Raw genomic sequence first — 16,282 nt, 5'->3', positions numbered from 1 at the left:
GCAGGGGCTCGTCTGCCCCTCCTCATCAAGCAGTCGCCAGGAACTCAGGCTCTTCCCTCTTTCTAGAACCAGCAGAGATTGGCTTCCAAGGTCAGCCATCTTGGAACTCTGGTCTTCTGCTGGCTCACTTCCATCTGCCTTCAAACATGCAAAAGTCTATTCAGATTTACACACACACCCCCCTCCCCTTTTCATTTTCTCTGCCATTCCTTTCCTTCCTTCTCTTTCTGCTTCCTGCCTTTCAGAGTCAATCTCTTCATAACTTCCTCTCCTGCCCTCAGCCACCTCTCTCCCACAACTATGCGAAGTGTGCCTTCGTCCCCACCACTCCTTGTAGAGGCAGGGAGTGCAAGAGGAGATGGGAAGCTGGTGCAAATGAGTAGGCTGACCTAGCAATGCAAACCCTGCATAGAGATTGGCAGCTAATTGGGTCCCAATTTTTTCCTGCCAGGGCTTGAACCTGGTCTCCTTGGTGGGCCTGGATACAGGGTCTTCTAATTCTTCAAGGATTTTTTTCCTGGAGTCACCCAAATGCCTTTCTCTCCCATTCCTGTGGTCTACTGAAATCTCCAAATCCCTCAACTGTGAAGCTGTTGTCCTCAAAGGAGCCTCAAAGAAACTTTGTCCTCCACCTGGATGTTGAGGAGGACCAGATCCTTCTCTCTTGCCCCTGCTGGTGTCTGGCTGACTTTGGGGCTATTTGCCCTAGACTCTCTGGTCGGTACTGGAAATGCGACGTGTCTGGAATCTAGTTCACTTTCCTCCCTCCCCAGATGCTCTCTCCCTGCCTCCACCCAGTTCTTTCTCTCTGCCGGGCTCAAAGGTGGTCCTTCTCACACCCACAGGACTGCCACCCCCAGTCTTTCCACTACATTTTCAAAGTCTCAGGGATTCCTTCGTTTCTCCCCTCCCTCAACACAGCCACCCCTGTGTCTGGCTTCCTCGTCCCTGTTAAACCCAGCCTGGCTCTCACTTTCTCTGCAAAACTATGTTGCTTGGTTGAACTAACCCATACTCTTGAATTCATGCATCTTCTTTCCCGGAGTCATTGAAAGAGCACAGGCTGTGGCATCAGACAAACCTCGGTCCAAAACTCAGGTCTGCTGCTTGAGAATTTTTATTTATTTATTTTTTTACCTTGGGTTGGTTTTTTTTTTTTTTTTTTTTATGTATGTATGTATGTATGGCTTTTGTTGGGTCTTCATTTCTGTGCGAGGGCTTTCTCTAGTTGTGGCAAGCGGGGGCCACTCTTCATTGCGGTGTGCGGGCCTCTCACTATCGTGGCCTCTCGTTGCCGAGCACAGGCTCCAGACGCGCAGGCTCAGTAATTGTGGCTCACAGGCCGAGTTGCTCCGCGGCATGTGGGATCTTCCCAGACCAGGGCTCAAACCCACGTCCCCTGCATTGGCAGGCAGACTCCCAACCACTGCGCCACCAGGGAAGCCCCTGGGTTGGTTATTTTATTCCTCATTTCTATGGTAGGAAAATGATACCTATCTTGCTGGATTTTTTGAGAGAAAAGCAAAGTGCAGATGCCCTCTCGTAGCTCAGTAAATATTAACTCTCTCTCCTTTCTAAAACTTACTGTGAACCCTTGTTGCCTAGTAAATCAGGATGGAACTCCTCAAACCCACATTCCCCACTCCTCCAGTGATCTCTGCCACCACTGATCAGCCCAACCGCAGTGGCCCCCGTACTCCCCCACCATGCTTCCCACCATGGCCTCCCTCTCTGCCGGTCCAAGCCTGGCATTTCCACGATGCCCAATGCAGGTCGCCTCTCCACTGCAAAGCCTGCTCCCCTGAGTCCTACAGTACAGCGTTAAGACAGTGCTGCCAGAGTCTATGCTAATTTTAATAATGATAATTTAGGGAATTCCCTGGTGGTACAGTGATTAGGACTCTGATCTTTCACTGCTGAGGACCCGGGTTCAATCTCTGATCGGGGAACTAAGATCCCGCAAGCCGTGTGGCATGGCCAAAGGGAAAAAAAAAAAAAAGATAATTTATATCATGGTTTATTAACAGTTCTCATATGACGTGAAAATTTTGAAATGTGAATCTTCAAAAAGTAAAATCGCAAATTGCATGCTATTAAAACTGGCAGGGCTGATAGTTTATAAGCAGTGTCCACACTCTCTCCCCATGATGATGCCCTCTAACTGCAGAACAGAAACACCCCCTGTGTGGATCAGGCATGAGCTCTGAGGGCTGAGGTCTTTAGGAAGACATCCTTCCTTCAAATGTGACCACCGGTCCATCACCATCTAGCACTTACTTGCTGCGTCCGACTGGGCTGGGCAGGTCTGGTGCGTATCCGGTGCACATGTGTTGGCTTCGCTGCTTAGCTTCTTACAGGCCTCGGGGTCTAGTGCAATCAGACAAGAAGGTCCCTCACACCCAGTCCCACCACACACCAGAGACTGGGACCAAAGCAGAAGGCACCCCAGTTTCCACCTAGGTCTCTCTCAGGTTCACTTTCCAGGAGAATAATGTTGATTTGATAAAGTAAAGTTTTAAAGATAAAACTCTCCTTTACCCAAAGCAAGGGCTTCCAATGCATCAGGAGGAAAGGTTAATGTTATGTTTATTTGCAAAGTAGCTAAGAGTTGATTGCATGCTGATAGGTCACCTACAGTGACCTCTTCCTTTTAGAAGAGATAGTTTCAGTCCATTTCAAATACTTACTGAGGGCTTCTCTGTGCTAGGCCTGGCCCTGAACGTAGCTGAAAATTCCTTAAGGCAAAGGATTTGTGTTAAGTAAGCGATTTTCCACCATACTCACTTCATTGTGTTTAGAATTCAGAGCACTGAGTTCATGAGGGAAAGCTGTGTTTCCACACTCGCTCATACTCTGCTGGGATAATAAATCCCTTTAACCATGAAATAAATATCCCTGCAAACAGATACCCTTCGGAGGGGGTTGGAATGGGCAGGTATCAATTTTGCCTGACGCGCTGGGCGCTGGTGCCCGCTGAGCGCTCCTGCTTCTTGGTCCCACGCAGTCGTCGACGTCTACCAAGGCTGGTGCGGCCCCTGCACGCCCGTGGTGAGCCTCTTCCAGAAGATGAGGATCGAGGTCGGCCTGGACCTCCTGCATTTTGCATTAGTAAGGTCCTCTCTCAGCACAATGTCACACAACTTGTAAAAAACTTAAAAATTTAAAAACAGGAACAGGAAGTTTGAGGGGCCTTTTTCAGATCATCGACAAGGCATCCGTTGTGGATTTTTTGCTGATACCAGTTTCTCTAGAGAGGAAGCCTCCTCCCCACCCTGCCTCGCGACAGTCCCTGTGGGCTCGGCTGCCCCGGATGCTGGAGCCGGGAAGGCGTGCGGCCACTTTAAGGCTAACGCTCCCTCTTGGCTCGTGGGCACTGTGAACCCTGAAGTTTCACTTCCAGAGCACAGGGTTTAAGATTTCTATCCTTGCTCCTTAAAGGGGAACTTTCAGCAAACGTTTACTCAGGTCAGTGTACGGAAATGGGAATCACTTCCAGAGAAGCGTGCAAGAGACACTGGATGCGCTGCATGGGTTGAGGCTCAGAGACGGTGAACACAGGCGAGACTCTCCCTGACGTTAACTCTCGAGAAGCTGGCCTTCCAGGGCCTGCACTCCTCCCGTGGGGGTGGGTTGTGAGGCTTCTGTGGAGTGAGTGGAGGAGAGGTCTGGGTGGGGAGCTTTATCAGACCCGGAAGTGAGCTCAGGACCCTCCTCCGTTGTTGCCACTTGGGGCAGATGAGGGATGTTAGTGGTGGAGCTCCCTTGATCCGGAGCAGGACAAACTGTCACATCCTCCTTATTTTATTCCTCAGAAAACTACACTGGCAACACTCTTACCGGTATGTTGACAGTTGTTACGATTCTGATGAAAAGGCATTAGAAGGAGAAGCATGAGAGAGAGCAAGCCAGGACTCCACCTGGGGAGGGCAGTCACTGTGTGTGTGTATGTTATGTGTAATGTACGTGTGTGGTGTGTGTGTATATGTGGCGTGTGGTATGTGGGAGGGTGTGATGTGTGTATATTATGCGTAATGTATGTGCGTGCATGTGTAGCAGTATGTGTGTGCTGGTAGTATGTGTGTGTGGTGTGTGTGTGTGTGTGTGTGTGTGTGTGTGTGGTGTGTGCATGTGACATGGATGTGTATGTGCTCTGTATGGGGGGTGTGGTGTGTGTGTGTCCCGCACGGTTCTCCCGCCATCCTGTCCCTGCACCTGGCCTGCTGACAGCCTGTTTCCTTTAGGCAGAGGCAGACTGTCTTGATGTCCTTGAAAAATACAGAGGGAGGTGCGAGCCGACCTTTCTGTTTTATGCAGTAAGTACATTTTCAGTCCAGAACTGTCCCACGGCTGCACATCACGAGGGTTCAGATGGATGCTTGTCACCAAGAGGCCGTACCGCTCCCAGCAAGTGAACGCTGTTTCCTCCCTGACTCTATTATTTTGGCCGAGGACAGATGCCCTTAATCTGGGCAGTCATTCTGGGCTTGGGGCCTTCCTGAGGGCAGTACCCGGGACAGAGCAGGACCCACTCAGAGGCCTGTGCTCTTTCTGGTTCGTGAACCTCTTGTTTATTTATTTGTTTGTTTTTGGCTGTGTTGGGTCTTCGTTGCTGCTCACAGGCTTTCTCTAGTTGCAGCGAGCGGGGGCTACTCTTCATTGCAGTGCGTGGGCTTCTCACTGCAGTGGCTTCTCTTGTTGTGGAGCACGGGCTCTAGGCACTCGGGCTTCAGTAGTTGTGGCACGTGGGCTCAGTAGTTGTGGCACGTGGGCTCAGTAGTTGTGGCACGTGGGCTCAGTAGTTGTGGCTCGCAGGCTCTAGAGCACAGGCTCGGTAGTTGTGGTGCACAGGCTTAGTTGCTCCGCGGCATGTGGGATCTTCCTGGGACTAGGGATCGAACCTGTGTCCCCTGCATTGGCAAGTGGATTCTTAACCATTGAGCCACCAGGGAAGTCCCTAGTGAACCTCTTGACTGAGGTCTCACTCTCAGTGCAGAGTCTGGAGACATCTGCAGAGGGGACTTCTCAGCAAACATGAAAGCTCCTTTGTGGGGTAGACAAGCTTTGTATTCACCTTTGTTTCATTGTAAAATGTGAAGATATGTTGACACAAAGTCAGAAATGAGAGGGGTGATTGATGACGGCCAGTGGTTCAGCGTTTGAAGGGTCGTCTGGCTGCCTTCGGCTGCGACATCCACGCGGTGCTCCAGGCCCCTGAGGGCCCGCTGTCTCACACCTGGCTTCCTGGGTTTAGGTCACCTGCCGGGGCCTGAAGACAGTGGATTGATGTTCTCCTCCCGACCCAGTCCAGCCCCTCATAGCACAGTCAGGGAAACTGGGGTCTGCCCACCGGGGCCAGAGTTGTTTAGTTTGGAAAACTTTGGGCTCCTGCCCTCGGCACTGCAAGTATTACAAGTTGGAAGCTTATGGTGAAACATTATTTGAGCTTCGGCTTGCTTTCGGGAGGGAGACTGAAGTTTTACGAAGAAAACTGGTGGGGGAGGGAGCAGGGGTGGGAAGCACTGAGATGAAAGTGCCCTCTGCCAAACTGGCATCAGAGCTCAGGTGCAGAAATGGGATCATTACCGCAGTGGTTTGCCTGCTTGAGCCCGGAGGGTGCGGGATTAAAGCATAAATCATCACTGGCCGTGTGGGAACATGCGGCAACTCATCACAGTCACACAGCGGTGGTCCTCTGAGGGTGGGATGGAAACAGAAGGAGAACCCAGTGCACGTGAACTTCCATGAGTGACGACGGGCAGGGAGACTTCTGAAAAAGCGAAGGCGGTAAACTCAGGTTCACCGGGAACACCACCTCCACTGTGAGGTCTTCCCTGACCACCCCAGATGGAGCTGGGGATCAATTCTTGCCCCAAATCCCAAGTACCCCATGAAAGCAATGTTCTTATTCTATTGTAACTGTTTCTCTGACACGACCACCTCTCTCCCCACTCGACACCCCACTCACTGAGGGTGGCAGCTATGTCTTTTCATGTTTAGTGTTTCTGTTCTCTGCCTCTGTCTTGGTGTTGGCATAGTAAGTGCTCAGTTGATACTTGTTGGGTGAAGGAGCCAAGGAAAGGCCACACTTTAGTCACTCACAACCCGGTGTGCCCTGGTCCTCCCCCACCTGACTCCCCGCTGTCCTGAAGGAAGTTTTGAAGGGAGGGGCGTGGGGTAGGGGGCAGAGAAGTGGATGGAGGCTGTGGGCCTGGGGTCCACAGACCTTGACCTTGGGCATGCTCCTAAACAAAGCTCTTGGACCCTCATGTCTCTTGAAAGAGGTTGCCCATCGTGTGGTCTGAGCAGGATATCTGTGCTGTATTCTAGGGAGGGGAGCTGGTGGCACTGGTTAGAGGAGCAAATGCCCCGCTGCTGCAGAAAACCATCCGAGAGCAGCTGCAGGCTGAAAAGAGGGTGCTGGCCGAAGGCAGAGAACGGAGAGTGGTAAGCGGCCAGCTCACAAGTGTCTCCCAGGCCAGGCCAGCAGGTCCCTCCCCTGCCCCGCCAATGTCTTCACTGTCCCTGGGAAGCTGCATTAAATGCCCACGCTGGCTGGGGGCCTCTGAGGGCTCAGGGGAGGGTGCAAGTCCCACTAGGAAATCTTCTTTGAAGTCGTCCCCTTCATCCAGAACACTTTAACGTCTTTTATCCATTTCCCTTTCATCCCCACTGCATCTCTTAACAGGGTTTCTGGAGCCCTGACAACAAATTCAGAAATGGACATGAAGTTCTGAATCCAGTAGTGGGTACAAGGAGTCAGCCTCAGGGGGAAATCTCTCCTGGTGACCTGCCCTCCCTTCTCATTCCCGAGTTTGACTTGTGATCCCAGAGGGTTCATTTCTTTAACTAGAAGGGGGTCATTACCTTGAGAAACAGGATCAGCACTGCTTGTGATTTTGGTAAATTACTTCCAGGACAACATGGACCGTGAGTTTTTCACAAAAAATTGGCAGCCTTTGAAAACTGACACACCTTGGGTAGAAAGAAGTATTTCCTGGTGCCCTGAGCAGCTGCCAAATGAGCCTTAACATTATTCCATGTTCACTGTTCAAGTTTACGCATTCAGTTCCAAAGAGCAAAGCCCTGTTTTCATAGAATGGATTGGAATCAGATCCTATTTGTTCCCCAGAAAACTGGCAATTTTTCCCCAAGAAAGAAAATCACAGACGCTTGTACCTACTCCACAGATAAATGATCTCTCTCTCTGTACTACCTGCACAGTGTAGCCAGTTGTTTACTATTTACTTGCATTTCAGTTCTTACTTTGTCTTCTTGACAACTCTCTATTTCATCTTTCTTTTTCCTTAGTTTCTACTTGATGCTCGTGGAAACAGGCAGACTCTAAACCTTAAGATCAGCGTGGATTTCCTTGTCTTCAGTCGCTCTCCCTCCCGCGCTCCCTACCACCCAACTACTCAAAAGGTTCTTGAAAAGTTTCCAAAGCTGATAATCTTGACCCTCTTCTTCTGCTCTGCATTTAGGACCTTTACCTATTCGGCTTCTGCTGGTTTTTGAAGGTCTTTGTGGAGTTTTAATTAGCTAACTACTTGCTGTCCATGACCAATTTGTACTAGATTAAAGATGAGGCTCTTTCTGACGAAGATGAATGTTTTTCCCACGAAAAGGAAGATGGTGACGATGAGGATGCGGGTGAGTACAGAACCAACAAGCATGGCAAGAAGGCAGAGCAGACTCGGATTTGATGTGTGTGTGTTTTTTAATTTATTTATTTTATTTATTTATTTTTGGCTGTGTTGGGTCTTTGTTGCTGGGCGCGGGCTTTCTCTAGTTGCAGCGAGTGGCAGCTACTCTTTGTTGCGGTGCGCGGGCTTCTCACTGTGGCGGCTTCTCTTGTTGCAGAACACGGGCTCTAGGAGCACAGGCTTCAGTAGTTGTGGCACGTGGGCTCAGTAGTTGTGGCTCACGGGCTCTAGAGTGCAGGCTCAGTAGTTGTGGCGCACAGGCTTAGTTGCTCCGCGGCATGTGGGATCTTCCTGGACCAGGTCTTGAACTCGTGTCCCCTTCATTGGCAGGCGGATTCTTAACCACTGCACCACCAAGGAAGCCCTGATGTGTGTTTTTTATTTTTTAATTTTTTTTGGCCTTACTGCACATCATGTGGGACCTCAGTTCCCCTGCCATGGATCAAACCCTCGCCCCCTCCACTGGAAGCACGGAGTCTTAACCACTGGACCACCAGGGAAGTCCCTGATGTGTCTTTAAAAAATATATGAGTAATCAGTTTATTGAGCGATCTGAACTCTGGGAAGATAACCCATAAAATGTTTTGTCTCCAATCACCTGACTTCAAACATACTGCGTTAAGTGTCCCTCCTGCCCTTTAGTGGCATCTTGGGCACCTTTCACAGCTTTCTGATCATGTTCAGTTATAACAACTGTGAGTTTCATGGCAATTTCTGGGCATCAGGAAAGGCTCCCTTAGTAAAATGGAGGGAGTGACGCTAATAAGATAAAGTAATGATGCTGGTGTTCCCTTAGTCCTTATTTGAGCTAAAGAGTTTGAGCTTCTTTCACCTTTTTTCTGAAGTGTCAGAAAGTCAGCTGTACTGAACCCCTTCCCTCCCCACAGCCCTGCACCCTCTTCCCCTTATGCCCCAAGTATTAACTCATGGATTTTACACTCCTGAGCATTGCTGTTCTTCCTGAACCTTTAATATGAGAAGAACACCTTGACCTGACAGTGGGAAGAGAAGCCAGAGGTTAGAGAGGCTGTTGCTGGCAAGGTGGCTCCCGATGGTCCCTGAGACACCACGGGAAACCAGGATGCAGCTCAAGAACCGAGCTGGAGAGAGAAGGAAGTTCTGGTCTCCCTGAAATAGAAAAGCTGCTTATTCACGTGTGGATGATGAGGACTTTCTGAGTTGGATCCTAACAAGGGAAGAGGCACAGTTTAGGAGAGCAAGAAACTTCAAGTGTGAAAAGGAAATCAGCGACTTGGCTTCTGCAGGAAACGTTTGTTGTCTCCTTTTGGGATTACCTCTTTTTTCCCTTCCCCATTATTTCCTCCCAAATCAGGTCTCTCCACCTAGAAAACTACCCAAAGCCTACCCTTGCCCTTAGCCTTCCTCTCCCCCGAGCCTAGCTTCCTGAACGTGGTCCACACTCCTTGGGCCACCCTCTCCTCCGCCCCTGCCCCCTTGCCACTCCCCAAGGCTCCAGTGACCTTCTTGGTGCCAAATCCAGAGGGCAGTTTCCAGTCATAGCCTATGGCATCCTTCTGTGGGCTTGGCTGATGCCCCCAACGTCTTCCTACTCAAAGCCCTCTTCTCGTCTGGTGTCTGAGATGTCGAGACCTTTCTCGTTTTCCTTCTTGTTTTCTCTGGCCTCTCCGCCACCTCCCCTTCCTTGGCTTCTTTTTTTTTGCTCCCTTTTCAGGCTGGAGTTCTCAGGGCCCCAGCCCTGGTCTCTTCTCTTCTCACCCTATACCTCTAGGCGGTCTCCTTCATCGGTCAATTTATAAGGGGATTTATTGTAAGAGTCCCTTAAAGTCCAAGTGTTCATAGGATATTTGTTAGAAATAGTGCTCACGGAAAAATGAATAGATTGGCTTGCTTAAAATGATTCACACCTTTGCAGCCCACATTTTTTAGATTTTTCAAAGTAGGAGGCCCTCCTCAGATGCAGATACTGCCATGTTACAGCACAACTGATATAAAAGTTGAAAAGAGAAAATAGGCCGTGGGGGGATATAGAGTCTGTGGAGAGTGTAGGTAGCTCACCAAAGCCAAGTCCATACAAACGGGAGTCTGGCAGGGATGGGTTTGTGCCCAGACACGGGGCTCCCCACGGCGTCTGCGGGCCTGAGCGGTGGGCGGCGGCCACGCGGCACCTTCCTCGTCGCCACAGCTGCTTGGACCTATGGACACGGCCCACCAGTAGACTGGCCAGCGATCTACGACTGGTGCCTGGGCTCCAAACAGTGAGCTGGCCAATTCTCAGGAGAGTGTGAACAGAGACAGAGGAGACGGAAGGCGCAGTTTGGTAGAACGTGCTGGCCCTGAACAGTCATGCCGACTCGGGGCCTGGGGCAGCCACTACTGACCAGATGCCGGCAAAGGCAAAAAGGCACACCGAGAGGAGAACACGGTCGGCAGCAGTTAGAGGTCAAGAATCACGACAGGGTGACAGGAAGGGACAAGGGCCGACTCGTTTCTGGTTTTTGTTCCTGAGCTGTCTTTGACCTCCTCCCCCATCTCCCATCCTCTCCTCCCTCCCCACGCCCTCCCTCCCAGGTTCATGTCCCTTGCATGTCTCTGTCCCTTGCAGCCAGGCTGAGGTTGGGGTCTGGAGCCAGACCCCTGCATCCACTAGAATCTAGGTCTGCACAAGCACAGTCAAGAGGCCAGGGGAGGGAAGCTGGGGGCTGCGTGCAGGGCTGTACGTCCCTGCGGAGGGTCTCCCGAGAGCCCAGCGTCTGACAGCACCATCGCTGGCTTGTTGCAGTGTCATCAGAGAAGGCCTGCACCTTGGCAGTCATTAAACCAGATGCAGTGGTCCATGGGAAGACGGATGAGATTATCATGAAGGTAAGAGAGACAACGCTTACCTTACAGACTATCCTCATGTCTTCTCTGTTGGAAAAACAGGGGTGGAGCATTGTGTAGCAGTGTCCTAGGGGGAAAGGAGGCTTCTAAGGAGTTTTAATTAAAATTCCATTTAAGTAACTTACAATTTTTAAATCGAATTGGAGGACGAGGGTCTCCACTGCTTTTAATGTTGCCTTTTCCATCATCTTTTACTCTCAACACATTGAAATGTGAATTTGGTCTTGCTTTACCCTTTTAGAATATATATATATATATATATATATATATATATATATATATATATATATATATATATATATATATATATATCTCCTACAGATCCAGGAAGCTGGGTTTGACATTTTAACAAATGAAGAGAGAACCATGACAGAAGCAGAAATGCGACTTTTCTACCAACACAGAGCTGGAGAGGTCAGCTTCTCTGCTTCCACTTATCCAAAACACTCTCATTTCTTTCTCCTTCTCCAACATTGTGTTTATAGATTGCTATTAGTTTGGGAGAAAATAGAGTATTATGAAGAACAAGAATATGAACAGCAAGTGAGCCATGAACTTGCTCTCCGAATAATAATTACGGGCTGTATCAGGGAGACATTCTTTGGTAGCAAGGATGAGAGTCTGACTCCAACTTAAGGGATGAAATAAGGAATTTATCGGAGGGATACTCCACGACTCCCAGAACTGAAGAGAGTTGAAGGAGTTGCATAAGAAGGTGTGGGGAGAAGAAGAACCAAGGCAGGGGTAGGGCTCTCAGGAGCAAAACCTCACGGACGGTCACTTCAGGTGCTGCTGCTGGGGGACTCAGATCCAACCACTTTCCATCTGCTTCTGCTTGTGACTCACCCACTTGGGAGGGAGGGTGTGGGTGAGCGAGCCTGGGCTCCACCTCTCCAGCGAGGGGGTGCGTATGTGGAGGGGTGGATAGGCATTGCGGTTGTCAGCTGGACTAGGACCAAGTGAAATGCGGAAGGGTTTCTCCCCAAAGGAAGCCTGAGTACTGCTACTTGAAGAAGGGGGAAGGGTTGCACAAAGTCTCAGCCGCATCCCCTGGTTATCCAGCACCCACATGATTTCCATATTTGTGGTCTGCTAAATGCTCCCACCTAACTTATTATCTCATGTTCAACCCCAAGTGAGTCAACTCGAAGCCTCGTCTTCCTACCTTTAACTTATATCTGGGTGTGGTTAGGCCCCCCACCTCCCGGGGGCCCTCCGCGGGCCTGCAGGCCGGTGGCAAGGCTGCTCACTGACCCTCTCCCATCCTGTGGGTGGGATGGGCCCGCCGGCCTGCTGCAGGCCCTGGGGCCCCTGCCCTGGCTCACTGTCTTCCCTCCCCGTGCTAGGAGGCATTTGAGCAGCTGGTACATCACATGTGCAGTGGACCGAGCCGCCTCCTGATCCTCACCAGGACTGAGGGCACCGAGGATGTGGTCACCGCCTGGCAAACCCTCATGGGACCCTGTGACCCCGATGTGGCAAGGAGGGAGCAGCCTGACAGGTGACGTCACCCGCTGTGGTCCTTGCATGCATCTCAAAACCTGCATCCAAGGAAGCTGAGAGCCCTGCTCGAGGTTCAGCCCAGAACCATGGGGAACACAGAAGGCTCCCCGATGGCCATGAAGCTCCCTCTGTGTCATACATTAGGGGAGTCCCTGACCTCCCTGTTGTGTACTTGAGGAGACCCTGACATCCTCTCCCTCTGATCCAGCCCCCAGCTCTTCACTGGGCGCCTCCTTGCTGCCTCTTTCCCTCTTCTGAAGGCTGCAGCTGGGTCCTCACTGTTCTCTCTGCAGCCAAAGGGTCCCGTCGCGTGGTCCCAGAGCCACCTGCAACTCTCACCCAGGAAATACAGATTCCAGGGCCCCACCCAGGTCTACCAAGTCAGAGGCTCTGGGTGAGGCCTAGGACTGTGCAGTGTAGACTCACCTCCTCAACCCCCATCCCCTACTCCCTACCCAAGGTGTCCTGAGGCCCCCTAGAGTCTGAGCACTCCGCTCTGAGCACAGCACTAGGCTGCTCCCTGGCCCTGTGTGAATATTCAGCCCAGCGCCACCAATGCCAAATCCACTGTGTCTTGCCTTTGAAGCGGAGAGAGGCCTCACCAACAGGAAAGAAATTAGCAAGAGACTAAGTAACTACAGTTTTTACTGTGACATAACAGTTGTAGGGGGCCAGGAACATTCATATATGAGGCAGCCCGGGTTCAGATCTTCAGTTTTCTGAGCCTCAGTTCCCTCATCTATAAAAGGGAGATATGAGCACCTGTCGTGGGAGGCTGTACAGTGTTGTGGTTCAGAGCACCGACCTTAGAATCTCTCTTCTTCCTCTTTCTAACTGTGTGACCCTGGGTCATCCATGCTTTAATCCCTCTGCCTTAATTTCCTCATCTGGAAAATGGGAACTATAATAGGATAGGACCTGCCTCAGATTAAGAGAGAAAGAGAAAGAGAGAAAGAGAAGTTAGAACATTGTTTGACATATGGGAAGTCCTAGCAATATTAGTATTATCTTAGGGGACGTTGGGGGATTAACTATGCCAACCTGTACCAAGCCCTCGGCAGGGTGCTAGCCTAGCCCCCCGTAGTAACAGCAATAAAATAGCAGCTCCTGGGCTCACACCATAACTCACGCATATTTAAACTGGGGATCATGACAGAGTCTCCCTCACAGGGTTGCCGCACAAATGAAATGAGATCAGGTATGTTAAGCGCTGGCAACGTGCCCAGAACACCGCGGCTACTATCATCCTTGCTGCTGTTCCTGGCGTTTCCAGCAGAGAAAGCCATGTCACAGAAATGCCAGCTGCTGATTGGTAGCTGGTGGCCATGTTGCCAGAGAGCAAAACATTTCTTTTCAAATGAGACGATCGTTTCTTGTACGTTTTGCATGCTCCCAGTCTCCGGGCTCAGCATGGCACAGAAATGCCCTTTAATGCGGTCCACGGAAGCCGGGACTCGGAAGATGCCCGCCGGGAACTGGCACTGCTCTTCCCCAGTTTTAAGTTTTCAGACCAGGTTCCGGAAGCCCCTCTGGGTAAGTCATCCAGGCAGATCTGGTCTGTATTAAATCTGCAGCGGGGATGGGGGGCGGGTACTGCCAGTAACTATGTGGTAACCAAGTCCTCCGTCTAATAAGGGCCTGCTGGGGAAACAGGGCCCATTACGTAACTTTAGCGGCAGTCCTGCTCTATTGTGTTTTCAGAGTAACAGTTTTGCTTTTTCATTACATTTTTGGCTGCATTTTTACTTTGAAGCCAAACTCTCGTTACAAAGTTACTTTGCATTCTCCTGTGGAAAGCACCCGGAAAATGTAACTAACTTTCTGGAAGCCCACTTCCAGGGCAGAGGCCAGATATCATTCCCTCACTTCCTCTGTGCTCCACGTGCCCCATCAAGCCCTTGGTGGGGTCGCCGAGAAGCAGAGGGTTTCACAGAAGGGCCCTCTGCCCATCGCTGCGGTGGCTCTCATATCCCTCAGACCCTGCACTTTGGGAAAAGCGTGCTGGGTCATCCCCACCTCCAAATCTGGGTGAGAAACCCACGGGGCTCAGAGTGCACGTGACTCACCCCACTCCACGAGTGGAAGAACCAGACCCGGCCCGTGCTGCTCCTGCCGCCGTGTTGCACGTCTCTGGGTTGAGCCTGAAGGGAGGTAGAAGGGGCCAGGGGGTGAACATCCTGGGAAAAGCAAAGGATGTGAGGGGGGGCATTCTTGGGAGAAGGCTGCCTGCAGATCTGAAACGGTAATAACCTTCGTGTGCCTAAATGTTTGGGTTTTAACCAGTCGGTTTACCAAAATGTTTGAAATGTTCGTCATGGTCTCTTCAAGATTTGAATCCAACCAAGCAAGAATAGGTGGTTTGAGGGTGAGGAGAGGAAGGGCGGGAGCTGACCCCTGCTGGCCCTCATTTAATCCTGGTGCTGCCTGCTGCCAACTGAGGGACAAGCTGGGAGTGTGATGGAGTTTAGGGAGCTGAGAAATCCTGGGAAGTTGGCTCTGTGTGGACCAGAGACCCAAGTCTGAACATCCAGGTGCGTGTGGTGGTTCTCCAAAGCCATCCTCCGTGGGAAGAACTCTCACTCTGGTGTGGGTGGCACTGCAAGGAGCTTTCCTCTGGGAGCCTGCCCTCAGGGAGAGCCCATGACGTGCTTCCTTATGTGTCCAGGGTCATGTGACATCTTCATCCTTTTGGGGGGGTGACTGGAAACAAGTAGGTATGACTCTGGGAAAGGAGGAGAGCGAACTGGCTGGGCACCGCTCATCGGGGCCATCGGGGAGAATGTTGGGAGATCGTTAGCCTGACTTTTTGGCCTCAGGTGATAATGAGCAAAGGGAACAAGTCCAGAAGGGTCTGAGCCTAGACCACACCTGGGAGTAAGTGCACAGCTTCCTGCGGGGATGACCTTGAAGCAGCCTCGTTGGGGTGTGGTGCTGTGCCCCTTTGTCTGACGTGTATGCTGTGCCTTCTCAGTTGTCAGGAGCAGAGTGTGCTTTCCACGTACCCAGCACTTCTTCTGGGCCCTGGAGACAGAATCCTGGGTTTGAATCCTGGCTCCACTATCTACTAGCTGAATAGCCTCGGGAAAGTTACTTCCCTTTTTGGACCTCAGTTTCCTCATTTGTGAAATGGAGATAATGAGAGGCCCATTATAGCCCCATAATAATCCTCTTCCTCAGAGGGTTCTTGTGAAGATGAAAGGAGACAAAGCACGTGAAGCTCTTAGCCTGGGGCCTGACACACATCAAGTGCTCAACCCATGTCACTTCCTCTCCTAATTTTTTCCAAGTCCTTAACACACATATTAGGACCTCTCTTTGCGGCTCCGTCCACCCTGACCCCTAACTTCACCGTCTGTGATGCACTTAGATATTCCCCTTTCCGCTGTTCCTTTGCGGACAGTCTGGGGACAGGGCTGCTGCGAGAAGTCCTACAGCATGCCTGTTGTCCCACAGGCCTCGAGGCCGAAGGAGAGGGCCCCGGTGAGGCGCTGTGCTCCCCCGAGGACGTGGACGAGGCGGCCCGCGACCAGGGTGAGGCCGTGAGATGACGCGTCAGTGCACCCATATCTGCTGCACGTTAAGGAAACCTCCAGAGCCGAAAATTCCTCTTTTGAGCACCAATACTTTTTTGGTTTAGTTATTGTTCATGAATAAAAATAATAGTATCCACTTTCCTGCCTTATTAAACAGTACGAATATGGAACATGTACTTTTTTTTGGCCATCTCTGGGATTTTAGAAAATAAATGGACATCAGTCATTGAACTCTGCTATGACAGTGTCATCTCAGGGGATACTGAGTTACAGAGGACAGTGTCTCCCAGTAATCTACATTATGGATGAAACAATTTTAGAGCTTAACTTGGTAACAATGGACTTGAAAATAGTGCAACAAGATTGAATGTGACACTTCAGGGCTTACTGACATGGGGGCAGATATAAATCAGCTTTAAATCTTCATGCTGCCCCCCCCAGGCCACAAGGGTAGTCCTGGAATATGCCAGATTCATCTCCACGAATCAGGGCATGTTCAGAAAGCAATGCTTGGGGGTTACATTTGGAACCAGGGTTCATCTAATTTTCTTGATGCCCCCTTCCCCCATTTCTTTGGTTTCTGATTTTGGCTAAAGCCTAATTTTAAAACCTGAGCGCTCCTAGTGGTGGCCCCAGCTTTCACTATTGCCTGGTTTAGCTGTCCCTCCATGGGGGACACAG

At 50.8% G+C, this 16,282-nt stretch overlaps 1 protein-coding gene across 1 annotated transcript; it reads left to right on the top strand.

Moving 5' to 3' along the window:
• The first annotated feature begins 2,927 nt into the window (after positions 1-2,927).
• NME9 (NME/NM23 family member 9) lies at positions 2,928-15,792 on the top strand. Its single transcript, XM_057545683.1, has 10 exons — positions 2,928-3,078; positions 3,416-3,465; positions 4,242-4,313; positions 6,328-6,444; positions 7,575-7,650; positions 10,465-10,547; positions 10,887-10,979; positions 11,912-12,066; positions 13,465-13,601; positions 15,522-15,792. The coding sequence occupies exons 1-10, from the start codon at positions 2,928-2,930 to the stop codon at positions 15,614-15,616; spliced, it is 1,029 nt and encodes a 342-aa protein (XP_057401666.1). The 3' UTR covers positions 15,617-15,792.
• Positions 15,793-16,282: the final 490 nt, after the last annotated feature.

This window comes from Balaenoptera acutorostrata, chromosome 4 (assembly GCF_949987535.1).
Source record: "Balaenoptera acutorostrata chromosome 4, mBalAcu1.1, whole genome shotgun sequence".
Taxonomy (NCBI): domain Eukaryota; kingdom Metazoa; phylum Chordata; class Mammalia; order Artiodactyla; family Balaenopteridae; genus Balaenoptera; species Balaenoptera acutorostrata.
This window is presented reverse-complemented; position numbering and strand designations above follow the sequence as displayed.

Coding starts and splice junctions, on each gene's coding strand:
- NME9 (XM_057545683.1), top strand. CDS start 2,928: ATGGGCAGGTATCAATTTTGCCTGACGCGCTGGGCGCTGGTGCCCGCT. Junction 6,445..7,574: donor AAGGCAGAGAACGGAGAGTG/GTAAGCGGCCAG, acceptor AATTTGTACTAG/ATTAAAGATGAGGCTCTTTC. Junction 7,651..10,464: donor TGGTGACGATGAGGATGCGG/GTGAGTACAGAA, acceptor GGCTTGTTGCAG/TGTCATCAGAGAAGGCCTGC.